This window comes from Lathamus discolor, chromosome 5, assembly GCF_037157495.1.
Source record: "Lathamus discolor isolate bLatDis1 chromosome 5, bLatDis1.hap1, whole genome shotgun sequence".
Classification (NCBI taxonomy): domain Eukaryota; kingdom Metazoa; phylum Chordata; class Aves; order Psittaciformes; family Psittacidae; genus Lathamus; species Lathamus discolor.
In genome coordinates this window covers 28,681,924-28,708,623 of record NC_088888.1, presented here as the reverse complement: position 1 = coordinate 28,708,623, position 26,700 = coordinate 28,681,924, and the positions used below count along the sequence as shown (strand labels likewise).

The window sequence follows — 26,700 nt, the reverse complement described above, 5'->3', positions numbered from 1 at the left end:
TACATTAAAACTTTGCAGATTAACTGTAGAAAAGCAACATGATAAATTACTCTTCCCTGAAAATAATCACACTGGAAAAAAAAAAGTTTTCTACTTAGCAGTGGATGTAAATGTGTATTCTGACAACTCTATATACTAAAGCACAAAATACAGAACTATGAAAAGCAGTTTCTTTTGATATAGTTTAAGCACAACTGAAAGGTGAAAGGTTTATAAAACACACATTAAAAAAGTCACATTCAGGTATCCTAATGTTCTTTCTATAATCCATATCCATTTACAGGAAAGCAAGCAATCCTCCAAATCTCTTGAATACCAAAAGGAATTTCCTAGTCTTCCAGAAAAGCTGGGTTCATGTAAGAGATACCAACATGTCAACTTCCAGGTTAAATCTGCTTTCCCTTTTGCTTATTGTGTATACAAACTAAATTGGACTAACAGATCTTCAGAAAATGGACCAATGGATTTCTGTGGATTTATTGTTCCAGCCTGAAGATTTAGGACTTCAGGCTGTACATCTGAAAAAACTTCACAGCGCACACACAGGACACCTGGAAGCATCTCCATACTTGGCATTTCAAAGCAATATACTTCTTTTTTGTAATAAATTTCAACAAGCTGAATAAAAAAGAAAAAGAAGTCCTTTCAGACACATACTCCAGCCATCTCATGCTGTAAGAATCATATCATGCCACCCTTTCATAAACTGAAGTGTCGTCTTGAAAGCAGTTCTTTTAGTCCCTCCCCACTGAACCTGCTTCAGGACCATATTATTCCAGGGGTGATGATCTTTTTCCAAATTTCCATGCTCACTTTATTCTCAGCCACTGTCTCCACATTTGTTCCTGGAACAACATTGACATCTATCTTAAACAACTAACTCCAGCAACTGTATCTATCTCAGCCACTACTTTGCTATACAAGAATTGTATCAATCCATTCTTGTAAAGTCAATCTCTGTGCCCTTAATAATCTGAGTCGCTCTCTTTGTACCTTCTCTAATCTTGCATTCACCCTTCTTAATCATAGCTGATAAATATTCTATGGCCACTATTTCAGAGGAAATTTCACCAACACTTTCCACCATGGCTACAACACTGCCCTTCTCTACTTGACAATACATTGTTCCAAGGGTCATATTTGCCTTTTCATAGCCACATGATACTAGTGACACAATCATCCTATGTTTCAGTATAGCATCTAAATTCAACCAAAAAGTAAGCATCAAACTTCAGATTAAATTGTTTGCTCTACAGAAGAGCAGGAAATGTTTCTAATTAGAGAGGACAAACAAAAGGAAATACAGCCTCTGAATACACATGGCAGTTCTCCACTTCTAAGAAGCAATGTATCAAATATTTACACAAATGAAATTATTCAGTATTCAGAATTTCAGCAATATTATTTCTTTTCTCTTCAGTGGGAAAGACATGAAATGAGCATTCAAAACAGGAAAGGAACATTGCAGTTAATGGGACTAGTGACCCTGCAGATGCAGAATCAGGTTTCAAAATGTGCAGCAGCCTTCTCAAAAAATTAAAAAAACTCCAACACAAACCAAACAAAAACCAGATATGTCCTTTGAAGCACATCAAAGACAATGTTGCTAAAGCAGGTACATTTTTTAAGAACTGTGGTTAGCACAGACAACTGACCACTGAAAATTAAATGGAAGCTGGATGGAAAATCAGAGCCCAAATGTCTACAGTGTGTTTAATAATCAAGTTCACATAGTAAGAATAAATAACAACAAGAACAACAATATTCTCTTTGTTATCTATCTTATTTAATTTTTGTTCTTAAATCACACTTACCTCGGTTGGCAAGTGGCAGCTTTTAATATAGAAAATAAAAACATTTAAATATTTTAAATAGATTTAATATTTTTACTGCCTATCTGTAATCACTGAAAAGGCAAGAACCAGTGCATGCAGGCTCAATCCAACTGTGTCAGACATGCACTCTGCATTTCATTTAGTCTCATGACATACACTACTCCAAAGTACCAAAGCTTGTCATATCAAAGGAAAAGGTAAGAATTTCCTTTTAAGAAAAGCAGCCTTTAAGGTTCTTTCCAAACATGTCATTCATGACACTTCACAATCCCTGTAAAGTTAAGATATTTAAGTTCAGAATAATCTTTCAACCCCAAAATTGTTTTTATAGGATCTTCATTATTTCCAAAGCCATCTTTTCCATTTTCCTCAATTGAAATATCTTATTTTTTTTATTCCCTGCTTTTTCTGTCAATCATATTCTACATTTGGCTCATTCTGCTAAATCATCTACAGGTACAACTGGAAGATGGTCTACCCAGAATCTGAGTGGATGCAAGGCTGGAACACTGAGCTACCCTGAGGCCACCACTATTTAGCTGAGATATTCAACAAGGTTTATTAGCTTATGATCTGCAGCCTAGTAATACAGTAAGTCTTCCAAAAAACACAAGCAAAAGAGTTTGTACATAATGAGAACACGATACCCACATACTTTACAAATCAAACCTGCTTGCCTCTCTCTCTCCCTTTCATTATGATAAAACAAACAGCGTAAGTTTTAGTAATGACTTGAAATATTACCATATTCTCTCAAGAGTTTTCTCATGATTTTTTTCTCATTATGATACATGCACATCAGCCTGAAGAAGAGAAGGCTGCGTGGAGACCTCATAGCAGCTTTCCAGTATCTGAAGGGGGCCTATAGGGATGCTGGGGAGGGACTCTTCGTCAGGGACTGTAGTGACAGGACAAGGGGTAACGGGTTAAAACTTAAACAGGAGAAGTTTAGATTGGATATAAGGAGGAAATTCTTTCCTGTTAGGGTGGTGAGGCACTGGAATGGGTTGCCCAGGGAGGTTGTGAGTGCTCCATCCCTGGCAGTGTTCAAGGCCAGGCTGGATGAAGCCTTGTGTGGGAGGGTTTAGTGTGAGGTGTCCCTGCCCATGGCAGGGGGGTTGGAACTAGATGATCTTGAGGTCCTTTCCAACCCTAACTATTCTATGATTCTATACTACAAAACACACCTTAATTTTTCTGATTTGTTCTGAATTAGCTTCTCTTCTACAAATGTATCAAGCAACTTCTATTTCTAACTTTCTCTGGTAAGCTTTTTTTCCATTTTCATCTCTCCTCAACTCTTCTTACACTATTACTTTCTATATATGCATTGTTTCTGTCAGTTTTGATCCATTACCAACTGATCAATTTTAATTTTTTCCTGTCATTTCTTGTAGTTATTTTGTAAATTAAGACTATACCAAGTAACCCATTCCCTTCCTAATGTATGTAGACTTTTGTATTCAGCAAAGCATCCACAGTAATAAAAAGGCATAATTCTTGTAATTTCAACATAAATCAAAGTAAGTTTTAGTATGCTGTTTCCAGAACGATTCTTACACCTGCCCTATGACTGCAGAAGTCTCAACCTTCTAAAATTAAACCCCATTATTTGCAAATTATGACACTTGGAAAGCTAGATTATGTTCTTAAAATGAATCGTATTCTTTTCCTGCTTGTGAAATTACAGAAATAGGAAAATACCAATATTTTTAATACCCTTGAAAACTGATACAGCATAAAAAAGCTGAATCTTGCAAAAGCCATGAAAAACAAGAGAGAGAGAGATTGTAGTTACAGATTCATGCAAAGAAGCAAGGTGAAAGCCAAAGTTTGTCAAATTCTTCCACATAATATGAACATGCTGTATGGCAATAATTTACTCCAAGCAGAAAGCTTAGAGAAACTATTCAAAGATACTAATCTAGATGCAGTATCACAGTGTATCAAGGCTGCACAGCAGCTCAAATACAACCATGATAAAGCAGACCTCCTCTAGGAGGAACTGATTCCTAGATACTAACCCCAATGTATTCACATGGGAGGCACACAAAGTTATACTTTAAGCTCTTGATATATTCCAGAAAATTTGCTTATTTATGAAATTTGCTAATTTACAGGATCATACTTCAGTAACAGTTTGCGATGGCAAGTAGAAGTAAGACTCGTGTGCTTCATTACTGTTACAGATTAATTCTGCTCCAGTGTGAGCCTGTTTTGTTCCCAACACATTTCAAGTTATAGTTTATCCATGACAACGACATCAGAATGTCACCCAAGATTTCAATATGAAATACAATCAACATCTAGCTTGCGTGAGTATTCTGAGTCATATATAAAGAACAGGCGTTTTCCTTTTCCTGATCTTTCACCAACTGATTAAATTATACTGCTTCCGAGGCAAGTGGCTCGTCATGAGCGGCATCTCACTTGAGAACTCAAAACTGTGAATGTAAAAACCTGGAGCTCTCTGGCTTTGCAAAAAATCTGAAATGTATTATCCACCATTTTTTTCTTAGCTAACTTTGTATCACGCATTAAATTCAGACACCTTATTTCTGAATTTTAATATAGTTACTTGCTTTGGGCTATAAAACATAATGAGCTTTTCCTCAGTTCTGCTGCATAACTTACACTTGTACAGCATAGGCTTCTTGTATGTTGAAATATAATCTTGTAAGGAAGCTCCTGCTACATTTCCAATACACTGGTGTTAGTGCACATAGAAAGGTAGCAATGTTGAAAACCTCCAAATGTAACGTCTCTGAGAGAGAAGTTGTGATAATGCAATAAAGGCCTAAGAAAATTAAAATACTTATACATCTGAGCTAATGCTTTCTAGGCACGGTTTTGTTTGTTGTTTAACACTTACTGGTCAGTTATTAGTGCTCTCTCTTATTGGAAGAAAAAAGAAGACCTTCAAAAATTAAATTCTACCTCTGTGTCAAGAAATCCAGTTGTACTCAGTGGTCTTTTTTCTTCCAGCACTACTGTAGCAGAATTTATAGCCCAATCTTTTACTAAATCTTTCTGGTTCTCGTTGATAACAGGCCTATTATAATCCTGGCTGTCATCCACTCCAAATACCTGAAAATGAAACAAACCATTACATACATTAACCCAATACCATCCTGATACAGTGTTCAATGTTAATGGATGGATGGTGGCATGCTGGATAGTTTAAATAGGTTTTGCTGCATTATGCTTATTTGTCATCTTGGTGAAATCTACAAATTAAACAGGAAAAATATATACAGCAATTAGAGAAAGACCAGAACTCTACATCAACATCGTGAAAAGTCAAGGAACTGCTAGTTGGAATGGTCAGATGTGTAAAAATGACACTTTGATGAAAGAAACAAAAGGTAAAGGCAAAATCTTTACAAAACCCATTTGACATCCCATTTCCCAATTAAGGAAAAAACCCAAGAACTGTAACCACCAAATTTTTACATTTTTGCTATTATCAAATGAAAACAAGAAATACAAATGCTTATACATCTTATTAATAAGCTTATTTGAATTGTTTCTCTAACACAAACAAAATTTCAGTTTTTAATTTGTTAGAGACTTCGTAGATGTTAGAAGTCCACCATCTCACAAGCTATGTAGACTCATCTCATTCAAGATGTGACCTGCCACAGTTGCTCTGCTACACTGTTTCCTACTGAAGTTTGCAGTAATCCCTCCTGCTTGTGATAGAGTATTTTTTCCATGACATTTAAAAAACATTGCTCAGAGAAAAATACTAGAAAAATTATTACCAAGGCAATTTAGTAATAAGGACTTAAGCAGGAAAGCCAGTATATTGTCTGTCAAATTTCTTATGAGTCACAGATACTAAGAAATACGAATTCCCTTCAGAATCAATGCATACTTCAAAAATATTTTAGAGAATATTTTGTGCGTTGGAAACATAATTCATAAAATCTATCAATTTCTGCCCAGGCATTAAATTCACTACTTTACTACTAAGAACTTGGGCATTAAAAAAACCTACAGAATAAAAATGGAAACCCACACACAGATTAAAATTAGCTGCTAACATCAAAAATTGTTTTGCTGTAGAGAAAGACAAAGAAAATGAAAGAAGGAAATTACTTTCATGAAGGTTAATCTCCTGCAAAAAATACTGCTAGTGCAAAGGACAAAAAGATATACCGAATTATTTTTTTCCCCTAAATGTTCTGTAATTCAGTTTTGCGCAGCAAAGCCAGAGGTTTATAAAAAATCTGAACAAGTTTAGTGTATTCTAAACGGATTCACCACTAGATGGCCACAAACCATAATGGTTTTTAGTGTCTGAGAAGAAGGGAAAAAAAAAAAAGAATTGAAAATTAGGCACCCTGTCATTTAACCCCTCCTTATGCTCTTCTAAATATCCAGTAAGATGTTGCTATAGCAGTTATACATTTCGAACTGAGGAAGCTTTTTCAAATGCTTTCTGCATTTCTAAAATTCAGGCAATGCTCAAATTTTCAATCTATACATGAATCACGTCTAGATACACTTATGCACCAGTTCCCTAAAAGTATTTCATAAATATATATTTTCTTAAAAAAAAAAAGTGTGATATAAGTTAAGCTTTCTCTTTAATGATATACTTTTGATTTGTACAGTTGTAGCTATTTTTGAAGATATAAACCAGTTAATGTTCACTGCCTCCTTTCTTTGAATATACCACTATTCTGCAGCCAGTTTTTTCCCATTTAAAATAGTTCCACTGACTACAGTTTTACATGTTCCTTTACATGAAAGGAAAATCTGATTTTATTACATAAGCACCTGAATAAAAATATGAATTCAACACTTGCATCTAATCAGGACTGCAGGAGTAAATTGCTGCCTGTAAACTGATTCATATTTATTATTATCTGGTGGCACATTCATTTACCATGTCAAATTCTTCAACTTGTATCACAAACAACAGCACACATGGCTTCTTTCAGTCTTAACTTTTCTAGTACTGAAACCCTATTCAAGCAAATTTTATTATTTTTGTTCTATTACTGAAATTACTGCAAACCCAATTTTTAATATTGCCTATTTTTACTGTGAAAGGTAATATGGGTAGCAGTAAGACCGAAGTAACAGATTTATCTCCTAACACTACTCCTAATGTTCCCTCTGCATATACAGTGGGGATATTAAAGGCCAGAAGAGATCAACAAAACATCTGGTGATACTAACAAGAGAAAGCCTCTTCTTTAATAAATGCAAATTTTTGCACTATACATTCATTCCACATCTAGGAGCACTGCCCTCTGTTCCCTGGCTACACAACTGTAAAGCTCCTCTTCTTAGCAAGAAAGAAATGATTCACACAAGTGTGATCTAGCCCAAAAGACTAAGTTTCAAAACTGTGATATATATAAATCCCTTTGAAAACAATGCCATTAATGCATAAGTAAGACTTTAAAAACCTATGCAAAAACCAAAACACGGTTAGTGTGTGACAATATCACTTACACACCTGTCACACATCTGCAGAAAATAAGTACCATCAGAATTTCTGGATCACTATTCCACTTAGTACACTGTTCACTAAATAATGACAGTATAGCCTCAACTGAAACAGCCACAGTGTAACCTTAAGGTTTCTGCTGGAAATGATCCCTCTACCACTTAGGAAAATGCAGTTTGTACTTTATAGGTTGTTCTGGTAAGGTATGTGTGCAAACAATGAGCTGTTGTGATTAAAGAAATTAAAGAATATGGACAGAAACCTCTATCTTCCTACAAATATTGAAAAGCATTCTTCAAGGTTTCCAGCTCTTCAGTCAATTCTGTTCTCTAAATATCTTCATGATTTCAGAGTCATTTAGGGAAATCTAGGAGATAACTTAACCAAACAAAAAAAAAAAAAAAAAAAGTCCTGAGGAAATGCTGATGACACACATCGCTGCATCTTTTATATATCTTTATCTTTATATATATATTTATACAAAAAGACTGATTTTTTTTTTCTGCAAAGCTTGTATTTTTTCAGAATCAGCAGCTACAGCTTTAAACAGAAGCAACTATCACGTTATTTTGATTAACTGTATTTTAGGTAAGAAAAAGACAAAGCCAGATTCCACAATACTGGTTTGGACACAGCAAGCTGTTTGAAACATGAGAAGAATGCCTTTTTTTGTTTTATTTTTGATAATGGAGGTAAAAGGATTCTATGTATTAATTTAAGACTTCAAGAACGTTCCTAATGACCTCAAATCATACATATCCGGCACACAGCTATCAGTGAAAAAAATCAAGTGAAATAGAACTTTTTCACTTTGTATCACTATAAACAATATGGACTTGCACAAAACCATGGATTTTTAGAGAGTCTGAGATTTGAGGAGTAATACATTTACTTTTTAACTTAGGTAGCAGTATGCACTGTGAAGAAAATTCCTAGATTTTTATTTTTTTTAAGCAGATATTAATGCTATTTCATTAAACAGAAATAATCTAAAAACCAAACTACCAGAGAAGGTATTTCCAAGCTAACAGCTTCCTACAAGCAAACATTCTGGAAAGTTAAGTTTTCTACCCTACTCTGTCTAGTTATATGAAATTGTATTTTAGCAGAAAGACTATTATTTCATCCTGAATGCTTCAATTTTGCTACAAGATAAAAAACCAAATCAAACCAGATCAACCCAAAACAAAAAAAAAAAAAAACCACAAAACCCCCCAAAACCCAAACTGAAACAAAAAAATAAACAACACCCCAGGATAATAATTTTCCCAGAATCTCTGAAATCTGACTGACAGGGAAAAATCTAGGCACTGAACCAATCTGCACCATTACAGGGGGTTCCTGCAAGGTCTCTGCCACATGGCTGTAATGGTGGAACTGTCAGAAACATTGTATAAACTGTGGTGGTGGTGTTTAAAAATAACTACGTTATTGTCATGAAGCATGAAACAATTTCCATTGCAAATCAGAACATTTTGAACAGCAAAGGAACAACAACATTGCTGTAGAAAGAACAAGCCTCATTTATGAAATGCAGTTAACATAATTTTGTCTAACCTGCAATCCAGCTGACCTCTTAAACAAATGGACTAACAGGTCACACTGCAGTCAATTTTGATCCTCCCTGGTACACGAAAGACCTTGTCTAACCGGAGGGATCTCAGCAGGGCCCACCAAAATGGTCAAGGCTGGAGCACTTGCCCTGTGTGGAGATGCTGCGGAACCTGTACTTGATCACTTTGGAGAAGGGAAGACTTTGGGGGTGCCTAACAGCAGCCCCCCAGTACCTATGGGGACCACATCAAGATGACAGCCAGACTCATCACAGGGGAGCATGGCAGGAGGACAAGGGATAACTCACGTAAGTTGAAACAAGAGAGATTCAGACAGGACATAAAGTAAAGCTTTTTCACTCTGAGGGCAGCCAAGCAAGTCTCTGTTCTTGTAAGGCATGAAGACTCAAACGCATAAAGTCCTGGGCAATCTGTCTGACCCCAAAGCTGGTCCAGCTTTGAGCACGGAGTTGGACTAGAGATGTCCTAAGGTTCTTTCCAGGTTATGTGATCCTACGATCCTTAATAACAGTGATCCTAGATAATAACTTAGCATCTCAGGTTAGCCTTCTAGCTCAAAGAGTCAGTCTTGAGAAAGCCCAAAGGGAAATCCCTTAATTTCTCTATTGCAGAAGTGCTAACACTATGGATGACACATACTAAAGTCTCCTAAATCAGCCGTGAACAACAGAGTTCCTGACACATACATTTCAATTTCAAGCTCTCCAAAGACTCCCCAGTGATACTCCATTTACATTCTGTGGTCTAACCAGTAAAATAAAGGGACAAAACACCAGGCTAAAAATACAGCAAGTCGCAAAGCATCATGCTGTTACTTGCTGGAATGCAAACTCAGCCTGACAAATACAGAGGTATGAAATAACTGACGGCAAAAGAATTGCACCTCAATATAGATAATAATTACTTTATCTCACCACCAGTTTTCTCAATATAGTAACTGAAAATATAACTTTACATAAAAAATTTTTAAAATTTTTATCCAATAACAAACAAGAGTTAACAAAATCTATGTAACACAAGATGCAATCCGTGCAAGAAGCCTTAGTGTATTTCTGGGGACATGAGCTACAGGACCAAGTCTGAGCACGTGCCCTGCCCTCTTCTGCAGTGGCTAATTCTGTAGAAAGCAGAGTAATATGTTTTGGCAGCCTATAGGCATTTCCCTGCAAAAACAGCTCGTGACTCACAGCACACCTACCTGTCACCATAGCTGAAACACAGCTTTAACACAAGCTAGCTTTCATGATCAGGAATCAGTCTTCTTCACTCCCCTTCTTCTCCTCCTCCCCTGCTCCCCAACAGGTGATTTTTTGTACCACAGATGAACAGATTAGAGGTCAATATGATAACTTTAGGATTAACTATCAAAAACAATGTTTCTTTAGAATCACGGAAGCTGTTTTTCTTTATTGATATGTATGAGACACTCTAGAAATTAGACAAAAACTGGTCAGAACCATTTTTCCTGAATCAAAAGGATTAGCTACTTACTACACAAAGAAAGTATTTCTAAAAGGACTAACACAAATTTGGTGCATAAATCTTATTCAAAATACAAATCTGAAGAACCCTATCTCATTTTAAATTTTTGAGTTCCTAAAGTTTCCCCAATAGTCTTACCACTGTAGTCTTAATATAAAGGATATGCAGTAATTACTAATATTAGTAAGATTAACAGAAAAGCAACAAATAAAGATTCTAGTTGCAATTTAGAGAGGTGTAACTAGGCACATATCTGTTAAAGATGGTTATTTGTATTTGAATAATTCGCCTTCAATTCTTTCAGATCCTACCAACAGTTACAGCCACAATCTGGAGACATATCTGAAAAAGATGATGATTTAAATGCTCTTAGTTTCAGCATAGGCAATCTGTATACGAGAAGCAGAACAAAAGCCAAAAAGTGTGCAAAAGGGAATTAAAAAATGAACAGTTAATAAAAAGCAAACTAAATCAAAGCAGAGCACAGGTAAGGGACAAGGAGCCACACTGGACAGTGAATTAAAAACAGGATCATGTAAATAAAGCAAGGAGCAAGTGATTAAATTGGAAGTAAGATATTTGCCACTGTAAAGTGATGGGAATGTAAATTATAATAGCAATTATGTTTCATAACTTTTTAGAGGAAAGGAAGATGATAAGTGTATTTGATTGTCAGGGAAGTCAAATAAAAGTATATTTCAGAAGCTGAGCTGTGAACTGATACAGTCAGTCTTGGAAACACAAGCTGGATTTGGACACAGTTTGGATGTACTAAGCAATAAGAAGAAAGTGTAAATAAGCCACACTCAGAGGATGCTTGATTGACAGGAAGAGAAGACTCCAGAGAGCAGGGAAATGGAAGAGGCGTCAGATCCATATTGCAGATCATCTTGGCAATGCTGTGCTTAGTGTTCAGACTGAGTTCCTCATAATTCTTCCAAAGAGGGTAGTCCAGACATCCATAATATACAGTAAATGGGTGGTTAGAAATCAATTACTGATCAGATAGAAAAGACAAAAGGCAAACAATTTCTTCCCACCTTTGAGAAAGTGCAATGAGCCAGAGCACAGTGCCGAAGCTCTTTTTGTGTTTAGCTACTGCAAGAACTGTGTTTAACAAACTTGCTTCTGAGAAATCTGAGTTTAATAGTTTTTGCTTGTTCTTGGCAGTTATCCTAGCCATCCCAGGCGAACAGACTGTGTTCTGTGCAGGGCATATCTCATGAATAGCCATGGATTTTCACAGAAGCTGTTTATGTCATTTTAACTATATATTGAAGATACAGAATCAGATGTAAGACGCTTTGGTCTAAAAAAAGCTACAGAAGTAAATGAAAACGATCAACATGCCAAGTCTAATAACTTCCTCTTACCAGGCGCCAGTTACATATTTACATGCATACATATTTTGTACCCATTTGCTACAGTAAAGAATTAATTCTCTTTAGAATTCCAAATTCAAAAGGAAAAAATAAGTTCAAAGACTGTAACACTCCTTCCCTTGGAAGAAAAATACAAACATCCTCTGAACTCTTGATTAAATTTATGTGCTCAGAAGACCTAGTAGGCTTCAACTGTTCTACTCCCTTTTCAGCATCGTATTCACACAATATGGTCATTCCACAACCAAAACATTCCATGGGACTAAAAGGTATCTTTCTCTAAGAAATTGCTGAAGCAATGGTAAAACAGTTAAACATAAAGACAGAAGACCTGAAAGTAATTTCCTGGAAAAAGACATCTGTCTTTTTTCCTTAAACAGTCACTGAAACATGCTGAGATTTCCCCACTCCCCCCTCCTAACTCAGCCCCTACCTATTGATTCTTTTCAGGTGGTTTGTCATTTCCAATCTTACATAATTTGCTAAGTTCCATAACATGTATGCTAATTCCATAACAAGAAGAAGTAGAATAACATGCATATTAAGCATTGTAATGAAAAACATTTCCCCTCCTTTCTCCACTTGCACTGTAAATATTACGTTTTGGACGAAAACAGTTTAGTAGAAGAGTTTAGGATATACATTTTCTAATAAACCTTGCAGTTCTTAAAAAGATATTTTAATTTGGTAGATGGCTTCATGTTTTAAAATCTGTATACTGCACACTATTTTCAAATTATGGAAAATATCTGAATTAGTCTACATATCTCACAGAATTAGACATACGTTGGAATGTCACAATGCAATAACATACCTACTGATGATTTTGTCACTCTTATTTCAAAATGTTTAGCATAACATTAATGGCAAACTTGACAGTACCTAATTCTTCACTGAGCATTTATTTTATGCTTAAAAAAGTGTTTCATGCTACCTGCAGGATTACTGATAAAACTTTAAGGTTTGCAACAGAGAAGACAAGATCTGGTAAACAAGTTTCTGAACACTTCAAGTAACAACAGCAAATCATTTAGAAGTACACAGTTCTTGAAGAACACATTAGCCACTAATATAATATGGTATGAATAGACATACCCTGGGAGAAGAAGAGTAAGGAGGTTCCATTTCATCATAAATGTCTTTTGGAACAGATTCCCATTCATACACATACTCAAAAAAAAACGCCAACCAAACCCAAACCTGAAATCAACCTGAAATATAACTATCACCATGAGCAGAAAGATGTAGAAAATGAAAAATCTGCTGCCTATATGAACACCAACATAGCTTTCCTTCCAAAATTATCAGTTATCCCATACCTTTAAAGAGGAAAACGCACTCAAGATTATGCCAGAATTCTATTTATAGAGAGAATATAACATAAAAAGAATATTTATACCCTTTGTATAGTATATAATGTGCACTAAACCCAAGGTCATTACTATTATGATCTATCTACAGCAACAAAGACTTTAAAAAAACCGTTAGATGGTCACAATAACTTTCTGAAGATGGCTGAGAGCTAGATTGAGGTTTGATTTTGGTACTTCTTTTTCAAGTTTTACTTCTGGTTAGGAATCAGTATGTCGAATTTGAGATCTAAAATTACTCCACCAATAACAAACAAAGTTATTTATCAGGAAATTTAAATGAATATAACCTAATTTAAGAAAATAATTTTGGAACCAAAGAAATACCTAAGCCCAGTGTTTCCATATTCATATGAGCTACCGTTCCATTCTAGATCCCCTGGTTAGCTACATTGATGAGAATTGAAATATACATACAGCCTCTATTCTGTTCCTTGCTTTCCCACACATACATGGAACAGTTTAACTCTGCTATACTAATTTCTACAAGGTATTTCCATTCAGAAATAATCTGAATTGAAATTGGCTGAAGAACAATGAAACAAACCTGCATAAAACAAACAATAAAGGGACCCCCTTTTTATTAAAAAAAATAGCCTTTTCATGTCAACAAAAAGGAAGACAAACTGGAAAAATATCATTTTGAATTCTTCCACCCACTGACAGACTTACCTTTTCTGTGGCCTAGGAAGACTTTTTTAACCTGATATGACTTCTGAGAAGAACTTCCTTTCAATAGAACAAATTTTATTTATTTAAAAAAAATCTAAACCAGAAAATTTACAACTTTGTGTAAATTAAAGAGCAATTTCTAAGTGTTAACAGAAGAAAGCACTGAACCTGTCCAAAAGGCAGGATGTGAAGAAAAAAAAAAAAAAGTATGACTGTGCCCCATTTAACTGTGTATTTTATGTGTTAAAAGTTACACTGAAAACTTATTCTAAATCAAATCAAGATCCTGAATTTGGTTTATTTTGTACTTAGCCATTATCTGCAACAGAGTACTATTGCGCTAGAATGAGTTGTGGCTTTCTGAAGCTTTTTGAGGAAAGAATTTTGGACGGCTGGTATGTTCAAGGTAGTCTTTGCAGTATGTAAGAGCAGCTTTTCTTCTTTAGACATTGATAAAATTACTCTCAGTGGTAGTTTTGAAAAGAGCTCAACAAGTATAGAGAGCCAGAAGCTATTATTCAAGCATAATTCTCTTTCACGTTATTAACATACTTGTTTTCAAAACCTGTTTGCCTACTAACCAATTCATACTTCTTTATGAAGTGACATTTGTATACCTGAACAGAAAATCACTGCCTGATGAAAGAACTTTTAGGAGGCAAGTTTTATTAACATTTTTTCAGGTGTTCTCTATTTAAACAAGAACATGAAGACACAAAGAACACGAGTTTGTGAGGAACAGCGAATGCAAGTAAACTAGTGACAGAAGAGGGAAATGTGTAGCACATTTGCAAACCAGTAATACTGACAGTATTCACTCAGTCTCTATATATCAAAAAACCCATCAGGATTTGAAAGAAACAGTAATAATGCCAAGTTACTAAAAAATAAAATGAGTGTTTCAGAGAAAATGTCTATAATAGAGGATGAAGATTGTGTGCATGGGCTTGTGTTACTTATGGAACCTACAAAGCTGGACCTATGTAGGTAACCTGTTCTCACCAGTTAATTGACTAAGGAGAGAAGCGAGCTAGGGTGGGTAACAGCTGAAGATTGCAACTCTTTCCAAATTACAAATACTATCTCTACAATGGGAACTCTTGACAAATCTTTCCATTCAGAAGTATCAGGAAATGAAATTTGCTCAAGCAAAACAAAAAAAAAACCCCACATTCTCTTTTCAAAAGCCAGGCTTTACAATGGTCAAGGAAAATATAATGTGGTGTCTGTTAGTCTACTCCTTTTCTGCTGCAGAGGCAATACTTTTTTCCTTAAGACACTGAAAGAGTAGCAGAGGAAGAAATCAATCCTTAGCAATTTAAATGAAATCAGGATGTTGAATAAGCAGGAGAGCATGCTTTCTGGATTTTTAAAATCTTTTCACATAAGTATCTATTTTCCTTGAGTCTAGAATCTTTAATAAAAGGCTACATTAAGCAATAAAAGTACTTTTGAAGGGAATAATATAGCTCAACATTAACCTCTTTCCTTCCCTTTTTAAAGTTCTGTAGATAGTTTTTTTTTCTTTTTGAGAATTTTAGTGTTTTTTTCCCTTCCTCTCTCAGATTCTTACCTCAAAGAAACAATATTAATCACACCTTGATTTTTGACAAGTTAATGCCACTCTTGCATTTGTGGTTTGTTCTGATGTTCCTTTCTAGAGAAAAGAGTAGATTACAGGAATAAGGCTAATGCTGAGGCTTCTCAAGTGAATGAGTCACACTGAAAGTAATTTTCGGATAGTCTGGTCATTCTCACCCTTTCCTCCAGTAAAAGAAAAAGCCCAAAAGTATTTTATTCCATAGAAAATTCTTCAGGTAAACCACTCATGGATCTTAGCACCACTCTAGTGTAAACTGTTACTGACAAGTCTGCATTATTTGTGCAAATGCTTTAGAAAGTTACCCTTGGCATTTGTAGGGCATTTTTACCCCAATCCTAACAATGCAACACTTGAATTTCAGTTAATCTCGTGACCCAATAGACTGTCTTAAATGAGACTCAATTGAGCAGGCATCATAACTGCTCAGAAAAAGGAGTGACTTGCCAAAAAAAAAAAGGGATGTTATACTGGAATTATTGATACAATACATACCAATAATTCTCTTAAATCCTCAATAAAGGGAACAGCAGTCAACAGACTAACAAAAGTCCTTGTCTTAATTCCTCACTTACCTACCTTTAGCAAAGTAACAGAATCCACAGCATTAGAAATTTAAAATAGGATTGAAGCAAAACTGAACTCAGCTGGAGGAAGAAATTTTGGCTTCCACTTGGTTTTGATTTTCTTCACTGGCTGTTTTCCTGCACTTCATAAAAATGTCATACTTCTTTCATACTACCAAATCAAATATGAATTGTGCAACAGGACTCTTTGAACTGGGTGTTAAAATATACTGTTCATTAACACTTCAGTACAGATACCAAGTGAAAAGATACAGAAGATCTCAAATAAAAACCATCTCTGCTTTACTTCCTAGTAAACATTTAATTTCTAATGGCGACACTTTTTAGGTTAGCAGTAAATGGTATTTATGATAAATACAACACTAAGAATATTAACCAATACTTTACTATCATTCCTAATGTTTACATTCACCTCCTGCTCCTGAATCTCTCCTGTAACAGATCAGAGTTGTTTCAAACAAAAACCAGACTGTGGATGTCCTCACCAGACATTAAAGACTTCAAGTAATTTGAGATCTTATTAAACATTAGGCAGTATTAACAGTCTTATAAAGTATATAAGTTGTTTATTTCCAAATGTTATTGTTTTCTCTGGTTTCCAAATAAATCCTGTTGCACAACCATACTTAGCAAAAACAGAACTTACACATTTTCTGATGCAATTTAATTGAAAATTCATAATTTAAGAATTAAATGTAAATACTTGTAGTCACTAAGTCAAAGCAATTATGTTCTTTAATATTCACTTGGTTCATCTGGAATACTTAATAATAGTTCTAAGAAGCTCTTTGAATATTGACTCAAAGAAGTCAAGTCTCCTTTACAGAACCCACAAGAGGTGAAACCACAGTCTTCATAATTTTATTGAAGACAATTCTCTTTATTTAATCCCCCTCCTCCACAAATGCCCCACGAACACCTGTTATAAAATAAAACAATCTGTAGTAAAATATCCCATTGCCCCATTATGTCAGCATTTTTCTATGAACTCAACCCAGTGAAGCTAGCTTGTCTTTCCAAAACTGTTTTCAACATTTATCCAGAATTCATTCTAAATGTATTAATGTATTTGTTGAGCTCTGAAAAAGTTTTAAACATACAAAATGTTTAAACAGACATAAAAATTAATCCCTAGATTATTTCACAACAATTAAGTGATTAATTTCCTGTAAAAATTGGCCAGAAGAAATGCCTAGAAGTGAATGCCACGATTCTAAACCTGTTTAGGAAAAAACAACAGAAGAAACAAAATCCTTTTCAAGAGTCAGCTAAGCCAAATAATTAAACGTAGCTTCTCTTACCCATATCTTCCTGTTGAATCCAGAGAGTTATTTGCAGTGATTTAATTGCAACTATGACTTATATTGTCATTTGTATTGTTATTTATAGTATTATTTATATTGGTATCTGCATTGTTACCAAGAAGCAAAAGTTATGTGGTCATCGTAAGATTCCTAAGCCTAATGAAGTATATAAACATAGTCAAACTAGGAAAATTAACTACTATCAATCATTTCCGGAAAATGAAAGTATTCTTATACTTACCATTTATAATGATTCTGAAATTGAAGTTACTGTTATTGAATATACTTTTTTTAAAAGGTACAGAAAACATTTGCAATCTACTTCTAGATACTAACTTGGATGGAACCAGTTTAATATACTGAAAACTACAGAGACCACAGGAGTTTAAGAGCAGGTGAGTATTCCACAGGGACATAAAAAATTCAACTCTAACAACTATTATAAAAATACCAGTTATTTGAATTCTGTTGTCTAGTATTCTTACAGCACTTAAATATTTTGAAAACACATTAAAACTACCAAACTAAAAGAACAGCAGTTTCAAACAGGAATATTTTTCAGCCAAATGCCTGCTGTTGCTTTTATGACATTCCATTTTTCATCATTATAGACTGGCTCAAAAACTTGTGTTCTTGTAGCAGCTTCCAGCAGAACTGAAGCGGTAGACTGTTGCCCACACATCGTATACCACTTTAAAATCAGTATACATTTTAGGTTTCTCACCTTGTCAATCATCTTACGGGCTTCCATTTCTTCAGAATTGGGATTTTCCAATTCAATAGTGTAAGTACCTTTGTCACTCTGGTCATCCTCATTGTCTTTTTCAGCAGAAATATGCTGGCTTTTCAACTTTTTGTCCATCTCCTGGTTCTGACTAGGCCTATGCCCAAGGCTTCCTGAACTCCTTAACAATGCAGCTTGTAGGACAGGCAATGAGGGTTCTTCTGACTTTTGTTTTAGAAGTTTTGCATGAACACCATGCACTGCTCTATGATGTGATGAGCTAGCTTGCACAGATGAAGGGACTGGTTTCTCTCCTGATGTAGGTTTCACTCTTTCAGCTCGCGCATGTGGCGCTGGAGATGGAGATTCTGGACATTGGCCTCCTACATTCTGAGAAAAAGAGTAAGACCGTCTCTTTCGAGGATGGTCTTCATCAAAAAATTCAATCATAAAAGCAGTCTGGCTCAAACCAGCTTGCTCTTGCTGCTTTTCTGAGGAATGGACTTTCTGATGTGACTTCTTCAGCTCTGTGTGATGATGCCTTAAGTGTTCCTCAAGTGCTGCCCTCTTACTGTAATGCCGGTGTGCACCAGCATTTTCTGAATCACTTTGTGTACCGTCATCATGCTTATTCCCTATAAGCAAAGCAAAAGAATATGTAGCACAATCAGTCAATCAAACAAACAAACCAACCCCCTGACCCAACACATAAAAAAACTGGTAAACTAAGAGAGAAATAATTTCAAACTGGTTTTCTGTTTAGACTCCAATCACTTTCAGTACCTGGCTCTGCAAATTTTGTACAACTGCTAATGCATTCAACTTGCTATGAGTCAAACAATGACTCACTTTATAAGTTGATCAGTTACAGCAGTACATTTGAATTGCCTTTTCACCAATATTCTCATCTGTGAATACTTATCAGTGACTTACAAAAGCAGTATTTTACCAGCTGTACTATAGTATTTTACCATCCGTACCATAGTATTTTTCCAAATCATACTAATTTTGTTACGTAGCCAATTGATTATAAATGACTACTGAAACCTTCTAGGCAGTGTTAAGAGGAAAAAGAAAACCCTAAAACAGTCCTTCCAGCAGCTGAAAATACCCACTGAGAAACACAGTTTATATTGTTGGAGTCCTCACACATTTACAACAGTTTATCATGAGAAATGTCTACTGAAAATTGGAATGAATTCTTTATTACTCTTTCCAAGAAGTACAATGAGCTTTTCCATCATTCACTTCCCTCACCATCTGATGTATGCATGTAAAATGGTTATTACTTATTTATTCCACAAACTACTTTGAGATCTACGAATAAAGACTAAGTATTTAATAAATCATATATACGCCTATAATTTGCAATGATACCTGAAAATGCATGGAAGGCTGGATACTCATACATAGTCACATTTAACACACAGCAGCTTCACATACAATGAAAGTGTCTACACTTTTAGGTCAATTCTTGGGAAGGAACTGTTTTACCTTCTTTGAACTCTTTCGCATCAAGTCTTGCTCATGTATACACAGAATGAAAAAGATTTTTTTTATGTTCTCCAGAAGATAGCCTTTTTTAAGGTTTTCTCACTTACAGAGTTAAGATATGCATCCACTATTCAGTTAAATAGTAATCACATACTGGGAAGCTTACTGGACTAACAGCACTGAATATACAACTGAAATCCCTGCTTACATTCTTGACTTCTACTTGCCTCTACAGTGCCTGAGAAAATGATGTGATGGTTCATATACTTTTTCACATAATAACAATTAATATCAACACCACAGTCAGTCATATAATGTAATTTTAGCTGTGTGACTTCAGTACAGGATATTGTAAGACAAAGATGAGGAGAAAAAACATATGGGGTTGGTTTTTTTTGTTTGTTTTTTTCCTTAATCAAACTTTCAAAGTGACTACTTATATTCTCTACCTTTATGATTTGAAAAAGTACAAGTAATAAGTGAGAATACAAACAGATCACAGAAAATTCAAAAAATCAGATCTTTCTTATGGCCATATGCACCACATAGTTTACATCTCTTTCAGATAAAATTTTATCAAACTTCCAGTTTCTGCCAGGGAAAGGTGAAGGCTTTGTAAACAAAGCCCTTCCTGTTTATCAAAGTGACATGGCTAATATTTTAAAGAATATTCATAAATATAATACAGTATCATGAGGACCAAAGAATACTCTGTGATATACTCTAGAAGACATTATACTTTAGCATAATGCTAGCACATTGATACAATTCTGTTTTTAAAAAAAATATTTTTTTTAGCTTAATTTGGAAAAGTCAGTGTTAAAAAGCAGACTTGTGACCAGTAAGACAAGGCATGTTGCACACAGTCACAACTGGTTTAAAAGCTAGAAATGACAACGTTGCAGAATCAAGGCAAATGGGAATTGCAGGGTTAACCTGCTGAAATTAAATAGAGAAAATAAGAGACTTGAAAAAGTTCTTCAGAAGTTTTCATCCTGAAAATTTGGATGTCACATCTTCATCTGAACATCAAAACTACTTTCTTCTCTATTCTGCTAAGTGGCATCCAAAAGAAAGTAAACTTATCATGTTTAACATTTGATTTACTTTTATTTGAAGTGTCACTGTCTGAAGTAAATGAACATGCATAATCACCTGAAACTCCATTCAATAGCAGCGCTCTTAAAAATACCATCTTCTGCAAGCTTATTATAAAAATTGAAACTCTTGATCTATTTCAGATTTCCAACTCAAACCTGACTCCACCATACATGATATATTTAAGCAGGATATCTGTATGATGTATTCTTTGCCAGAAATTATATATTTAGAGCACATGAATATTCACAGAACATATGCTATTGGAAGAGGTGCTAAAAGCATAAATTGAACTTCACAGCTTTGATTCTAAAAAGCAAGTTTTAAAGTAATGCATAAAAAAAAGTGAAATACATAAAATTTAACTAAGGTTTGGGTTTCTTCCTTTTCCCTTTCAAGACCAGTGTTTTAAATACACCTGATGTTTTTAGCTATACTAGGATATCTCCAGTTATTATAGCCATTTTAAGATGATTTAGGATTTCCTTTCCTATCCTCTTTTCAAGATTTAGTACTGCAGTAGAATTTCCCAGCACAGATCCTTGCATTTATGTGGAGTATCTGTGGGTTCAACTGAACTCCTCAGCGGCTCAGGGATCCACTCACTCACTGGATGCTGTTGTGGAATCACTGCTGTCAGAAATAAGCACAGCTGGAATTATTCACTTTACCTTTCAGTCTCTTCAAGTACACTGGAACGTCACTTTTAATACTTTTGGAATCCTCATCTGTTGGTTCCCATATCATTCTAGGAGGATTGTTCTGTGCTAGCCAATCTGCTACTTTGCTTTCTGCAGCCATCATTACTGTTTGAAGCCCAGGCAGGTCCTGCCCACTGGAGGAAGGCTTTTTTGACTTGTGACGCTGTTCCGACGTGAATTTAGTCACATGATCTTTGATTGTTACTTTTCCAGGAGTGTTGTCATCAAATTCAATAGTAAAGGAAGCGTGCCCTGCACCTGATGCATGAGAGTTTTGAGTGTCCTTTGTTGGAATTTCATGAATCGTGCTCTCTGCTACCTGTGAAGGTGGCTGGAATTCTTTTGTAGGGATTTCAAAATAACTTGGCTCCCTACAGAAAGGATAAAGGTCTTCACTTGCAGCTGCAGGTTGCTCCTCAGCTTGCTTGGCATCTGTGCTGGATCCTATTAAGAAAAATAAAAAAATAGATTTCACAATACTTGGGAACTTCAGGTTCTTCAAGAAGTTTCTGAACTCCTGTAAAGGCCACTTGAGTAATTTCTGGAACAAACAGCAAGATTGTGGAGAAGACTGAGCAGCGCTGTTCCAGAAAAAGTAAGTCCAGAATTACATATAAAAAGTATTACTGAAAAGACAGCATGAGCTTTGGCTGTAAGGAGTATAAAGAATTTGTCAAAAGAAATTTACATTCCAAGTATTTTTAGATGATGTAAAGGTCAGATGAGTTATTAACACCTGGAAAACAGGTAAGTTACATTAAAGAAATAGTTGAGATGATCTTTACTGGAGTTCTAATCTATTGGAAACTACCAAATCAAGGCGCACCCCAAACAAGTGCTAAAAATCTGGCTTCCATATCCTGCAGTGGATAGCTGGTATAACTTTGGTAAAATTCTTTAGAAAGACAATTCACACATCAACATAATTCTGCCTTGAAAAGTTTATCAGTGGAAAAATGGTTTGGAAAGTGTTTTGGAATTCAAGCAATGTATTTCTACAAAAGATAAAAATGAAAGAATCAAGATAAATCCTAATTTCACCTTCTTTAATTTGACTTGTTTCCATAATTTGTAGATGAACAGAAAAAGTAACAATAGCTGAAAGCATGCACAATTTTACCAAACCATGCTGTAACTGGGTAAAGGAAGAACAATGTGGAAAAAGCATGGGGTACTAATTGGAAGTCCCACTTTACAGCCTGAAATAAATTTAAAGCTTCTTGTGACTGCAGCAAAGCTACCATTGTGCCTTTAAAAACACAAACCTGGCTGCGTTTCATAAAAAGGTAAGCTAGACAAAATATCTAGTGTAGAGATGTGCCATAAGCAACAGAAGTTTGAGGTTTGAACTACAGACCAGTCAGTCTCACCTCCGTGCCTGACAAAATCTTGGAGCACATTCTCCTGGAAGGCATGCTAAGGTACATAAATAAAAACAAGGTGCTTGGTGACAGCCAGCATGGCTTCACTAAGGGGAAATCCTGCCTGACCGATTTGGTGGCCTTCTATGATGGGGCTACAGAACTGATGGACAAGGGTAAAGCAGTTGACGTCATCTACCTGGACTTGTGCAAAGCATTTGACACTGTCCCACACAACATCCTTGTCTCTAAATTGGAGAGACATCAATTTGATGGAAGGACCACTCGGTGGATAAAGAACTGGCTGGATGGCCGCACGCAAAGAGTTGTAGTCAATGGCTCAGTGCCTGGCTGGAGACTGGTAACGAGTGGTGTCCCTCAGGGATCGGTGTTGGAACCGGTCCTGTTCACCATCTTTGCGGGTGGCATGGACATTGGGATTGAGTGCGCCCTCAGCAAGTTTGCCAATGACACCAAGCTGTGTGGTTCGGCTGATACGCTGGAGGGAAGGGATGCCATCCAGAGGGACCTCGACATGCTTGTGAGGTGGGCTGATGCCAACCTTATGAAGTTTAAGCATGCCAAGTGCAAGGTCCTACACCTGGGTCGAGCAATCTCAGGCAGAGCTAAAGGTTGGGCCAAGAAGAGATTCAGAGCAGCCCTGCAGAGAAGGACTTGGGGGTACTGGTCAATGAGAAAATGAACATGAGCCGGCTTCAGTGTGCGCTCACAGGTCATCTTTGGCCACTAATGGTCATTTGCTGAGGTGAGTAGCTCCAGACACGACATGCTTGAGAGGCGGGCCAATGCCAGCCTGATGAAGTTAACCAAACCAAGTGCAAGGTCCTACACCTGGATCGAGGCAATCCCAGGCACAGCTACAGACTGGGCAGAGAAGAGATTCAGAGCAGTTCTGCGGAGAATGAGTCGGGGGTGTTGGTTGATGTGAAATTGAACATGAGCTGGCAGTGTGTGCTCACAGCCCAGAAAGCCAACCATATCCTGGGCTGCATCAAAAGGAGCGTGACCAGCAGGTCGAAGGAGGTGATCCTGCCCCTCTACTCTGCGCTTGTGAGACCTCACCTGGAGTATTGTGTACAGTTCTGGTGTCCTCAACATAAAAAGGACATGGAACTGCAGGAACAAGTCCAGAGGAGGGCCACGAGGATGATCAGGGGACTGGAGCACCTCCCGTATGAAGACAGGCTGAGGAAGTTGGGTCTGTTCAGCCTGGAGAAGAGAAGGCTGCGTGGAGACGTCATAGCAGCCTTCTGGTATCTGAAGGGGGCTTATAAGGGTGTTGGGGAGGGACTCTTCATTAGGGACTGTAATGATAGGACAAGGGGTAACGGGTTAAAATTTAAACAGGGGAAGTTTAGACTAGATATAAGGAAGAAATTCTTTACTGTGAAGGTTGTGAGGCACTGGAATGGGTTGCCCAGGGAAGCTGTGAATGCTCCATCCCTGGCAGTGTTCAAGGCCAGGTTGGACAGAGCCTTGAGTGACATGATTTAGTGTGAGGTGTCCCTGCCCATGGCAGGGGGATTGGAACTAGACGATCTTAAGGTCCTTTCCAGCCCTAACTATTCTGTGATTCTATGAGGTTAGCAGCAATAGCAAGTTACATTCCAGCAGCAGATTTCTGAGTAGTTCCTACTTGATTTGTAATAAACCACATTAGGATTTTTAAGAAAACATTTTAGGTTGCCAAGTAAGGGAATAAGAATGCAATCAATAGATTATGGCATTAAAGATAGCCACAATAGATCAGCTGCAATGGTTAACATTTGTGTACAAAACTATTAAGCAATACAGTTGCAACAGAAACATATGGAGGTAGGAGTTTAAGGGGTAAAGGATGCAAGATGGCATAATGCTCCTATGCTGTTCTTCAGAAACACATGCTTCTTATGAAGATTTAGGAAAAAGTTAAAAATTGAAAAATAAGAAAGGATGGTAGTTTGATACAGAAATACAAGTATTTAAACAACATCATAGCTGGAAACACTGTTACGGAGTGATAATGAAAATCATACATATTCTTTATTGCCTTGCTTGGATACCAACAGGATAATACAATTTTGATGCAGGTAACAGCTATTTTATCTAAAAGTAGCTGTTGCAAATACAGAAGATGATCAAAATTCAGACAGTTTTTGTATTGTGCTGTTGCATTCCAAGAATACTCTAGCTAATGCTTTTCCCTGCATTGTCAGCAAGATAATTTTCAGGCACTACAGCAGCATCTCACTACTCCTTCCCTGAGAAATGCCTTTTTAATCCACTTCCCCAAAACAGACTAAGAATATAGAATGAATCGACTGATGCAAAGGTCATTTAAAAAGCCTCGATGTTTAGGCAGAAGATGTCCAGTGATAAACAGTACACAGTTCGCAGCTACTAGATTTTAGGTAAACTACCGTCACTCTCCCTTTGTTTCATCCAGTTAACAAGCTGGAATGGATCAAGCTCTGGTAGGATCAAATCTAGAGCCAGAATCCTTACAGTATGCAACACTGTCACTGAACAAAACAGTAATCCATCAGGGAGCTAATTCATACGTAGCTTATTTTTTTCCCCTATGGTGCATTTCAGAGCTTCAAGCCTACAATTTCATGCAACTCCTGTAACCAGTAATTAAGCAAGATAATAGTATTCAATGTTCCTTCAAAAGATAACTGGCTGATACAGTATGTTTCAGAAATATTTCTACTTTGGGGCCAGGCAAGAGCAACCTACTGTCCACACAATAAACAATATTTTTCAGTAAATATTAACTAACTGTTTCATCACCATTATTTCAAAATTATGAGTGCAGTCGGACTGCATCAGACATTGTAGTGTTAAGACGAGGGGATCTGTAACACTGGCTTGTCAGCACTGATGGACAACTTCACAAAAACCCTTTCCTGTGAAATTTTCCTGCACCAAATGTAACATTTGAAATCAACTGTTTCAACTATAACGATATGCATAGTATCTGATTCTAATATTTTTGATTGAACAGATGCTATAATATAGTTTGAATCTAAATTATGACAGAATAATTTTAATCAAAAGAAGAAACTGAAGTACACTACAAAAAAATCTTAGAAATTATTTAATGAAATATACCTGAAGTATAAGTTAAATGTAATTATTTTAAAAATACTATTTTCAGCCTCACTTTTGTGCTTTTTTGTAAGACCTAAATACACCAGAATTGATTAGAAGAAGTAATGAGGAAACAAAAAAAACCACAAAACAGAGATCCTAATCTGAACCACCCTTGAATTTTTCACCTGAATTTCAAATTCAAGTATTCATAGCTTTCAAAAAAGTTAATTATAAAATAGCCTTAACATTGAAATCATATTATAAAAAGTCATCTGCCAAGATGAAGGAAATGATATATTAGGCTAAATACAGAGAGCTTTAAGAGCAAACCCTCAAGAAAATACCAAAGACAGAGGTCATCACAGCTCTCTAATTTTTAAACAGAACAAGCATAATGTCTGTACAGGTTAAAAAAGCAATTATGTGGAACTGAAAATGCATTTTGGGAAGAAAGAGGGACAGACAGGTTCTAAACTGCCATCTCAACAGGGACTGAATTGATTTCTGAACTGGCGAAGGTGAAAGGAAAGGGGCAGAAAAAGAACCAGCATATCTGTAAAGAATGAGATCTCATTCTACAAAGGTCTACAGCTGCAATACACAACTGTGCAGCAGTTTCTGCAAGCAAGAAAGGAAAACAAGAACTGTAGCTGATACACAGGTATAGTGAGATTTAATGAAATAATGAGCCTAGGAGAAGCTCGGAGGGAAACTGTGTAATGCTTGGGAAACCATAGCCTTAACCAGAGATTCAGGGAAATTCTTTACTAAAATATAATTTCAGAGACAATCATCAGAAAAGCAACGCCTACTTTGTGACATTAACAGAAATGATTATGCTATCACTTTTAAAGTTTTATTTCTTAAGTTATACACACAAATAGTCAGAATCTTAAAACCGTACTTTCCAACCTGGACAAGAAATGTGTTGTTCTTGTGCTATTCAACACAATGTA

The 26,700-nt window shown here is 36.1% G+C and overlaps 1 protein-coding gene across 8 annotated transcripts in view; it reads right to left on the bottom strand.

The window, feature by feature from the left end:
• Positions 1-26,700, bottom strand: part of CEP170 (centrosomal protein 170) — a 102,239-nt gene that overhangs the window by 30,761 nt on the left and 44,778 nt on the right. For 7 of the 8 annotated variants that reach the window (XM_065680150.1, XM_065680151.1, XM_065680154.1 and 4 more), the window contains exons 8-10: positions 21,258-21,731; positions 17,995-18,629; positions 4,773-4,922 (exon numbers count right to left, since the gene is read on the bottom strand). In XM_065680150.1, the coding sequence (XP_065536222.1) occupies positions 4,773-4,922; positions 17,995-18,629; positions 21,258-21,731 (1,259 nt within the window). The remainder of the gene's footprint in view (positions 1-4,772; positions 4,923-17,994; positions 18,630-21,257; positions 21,732-26,700) is intronic. The other variant, XM_065680156.1, reaches the window with a different exon arrangement.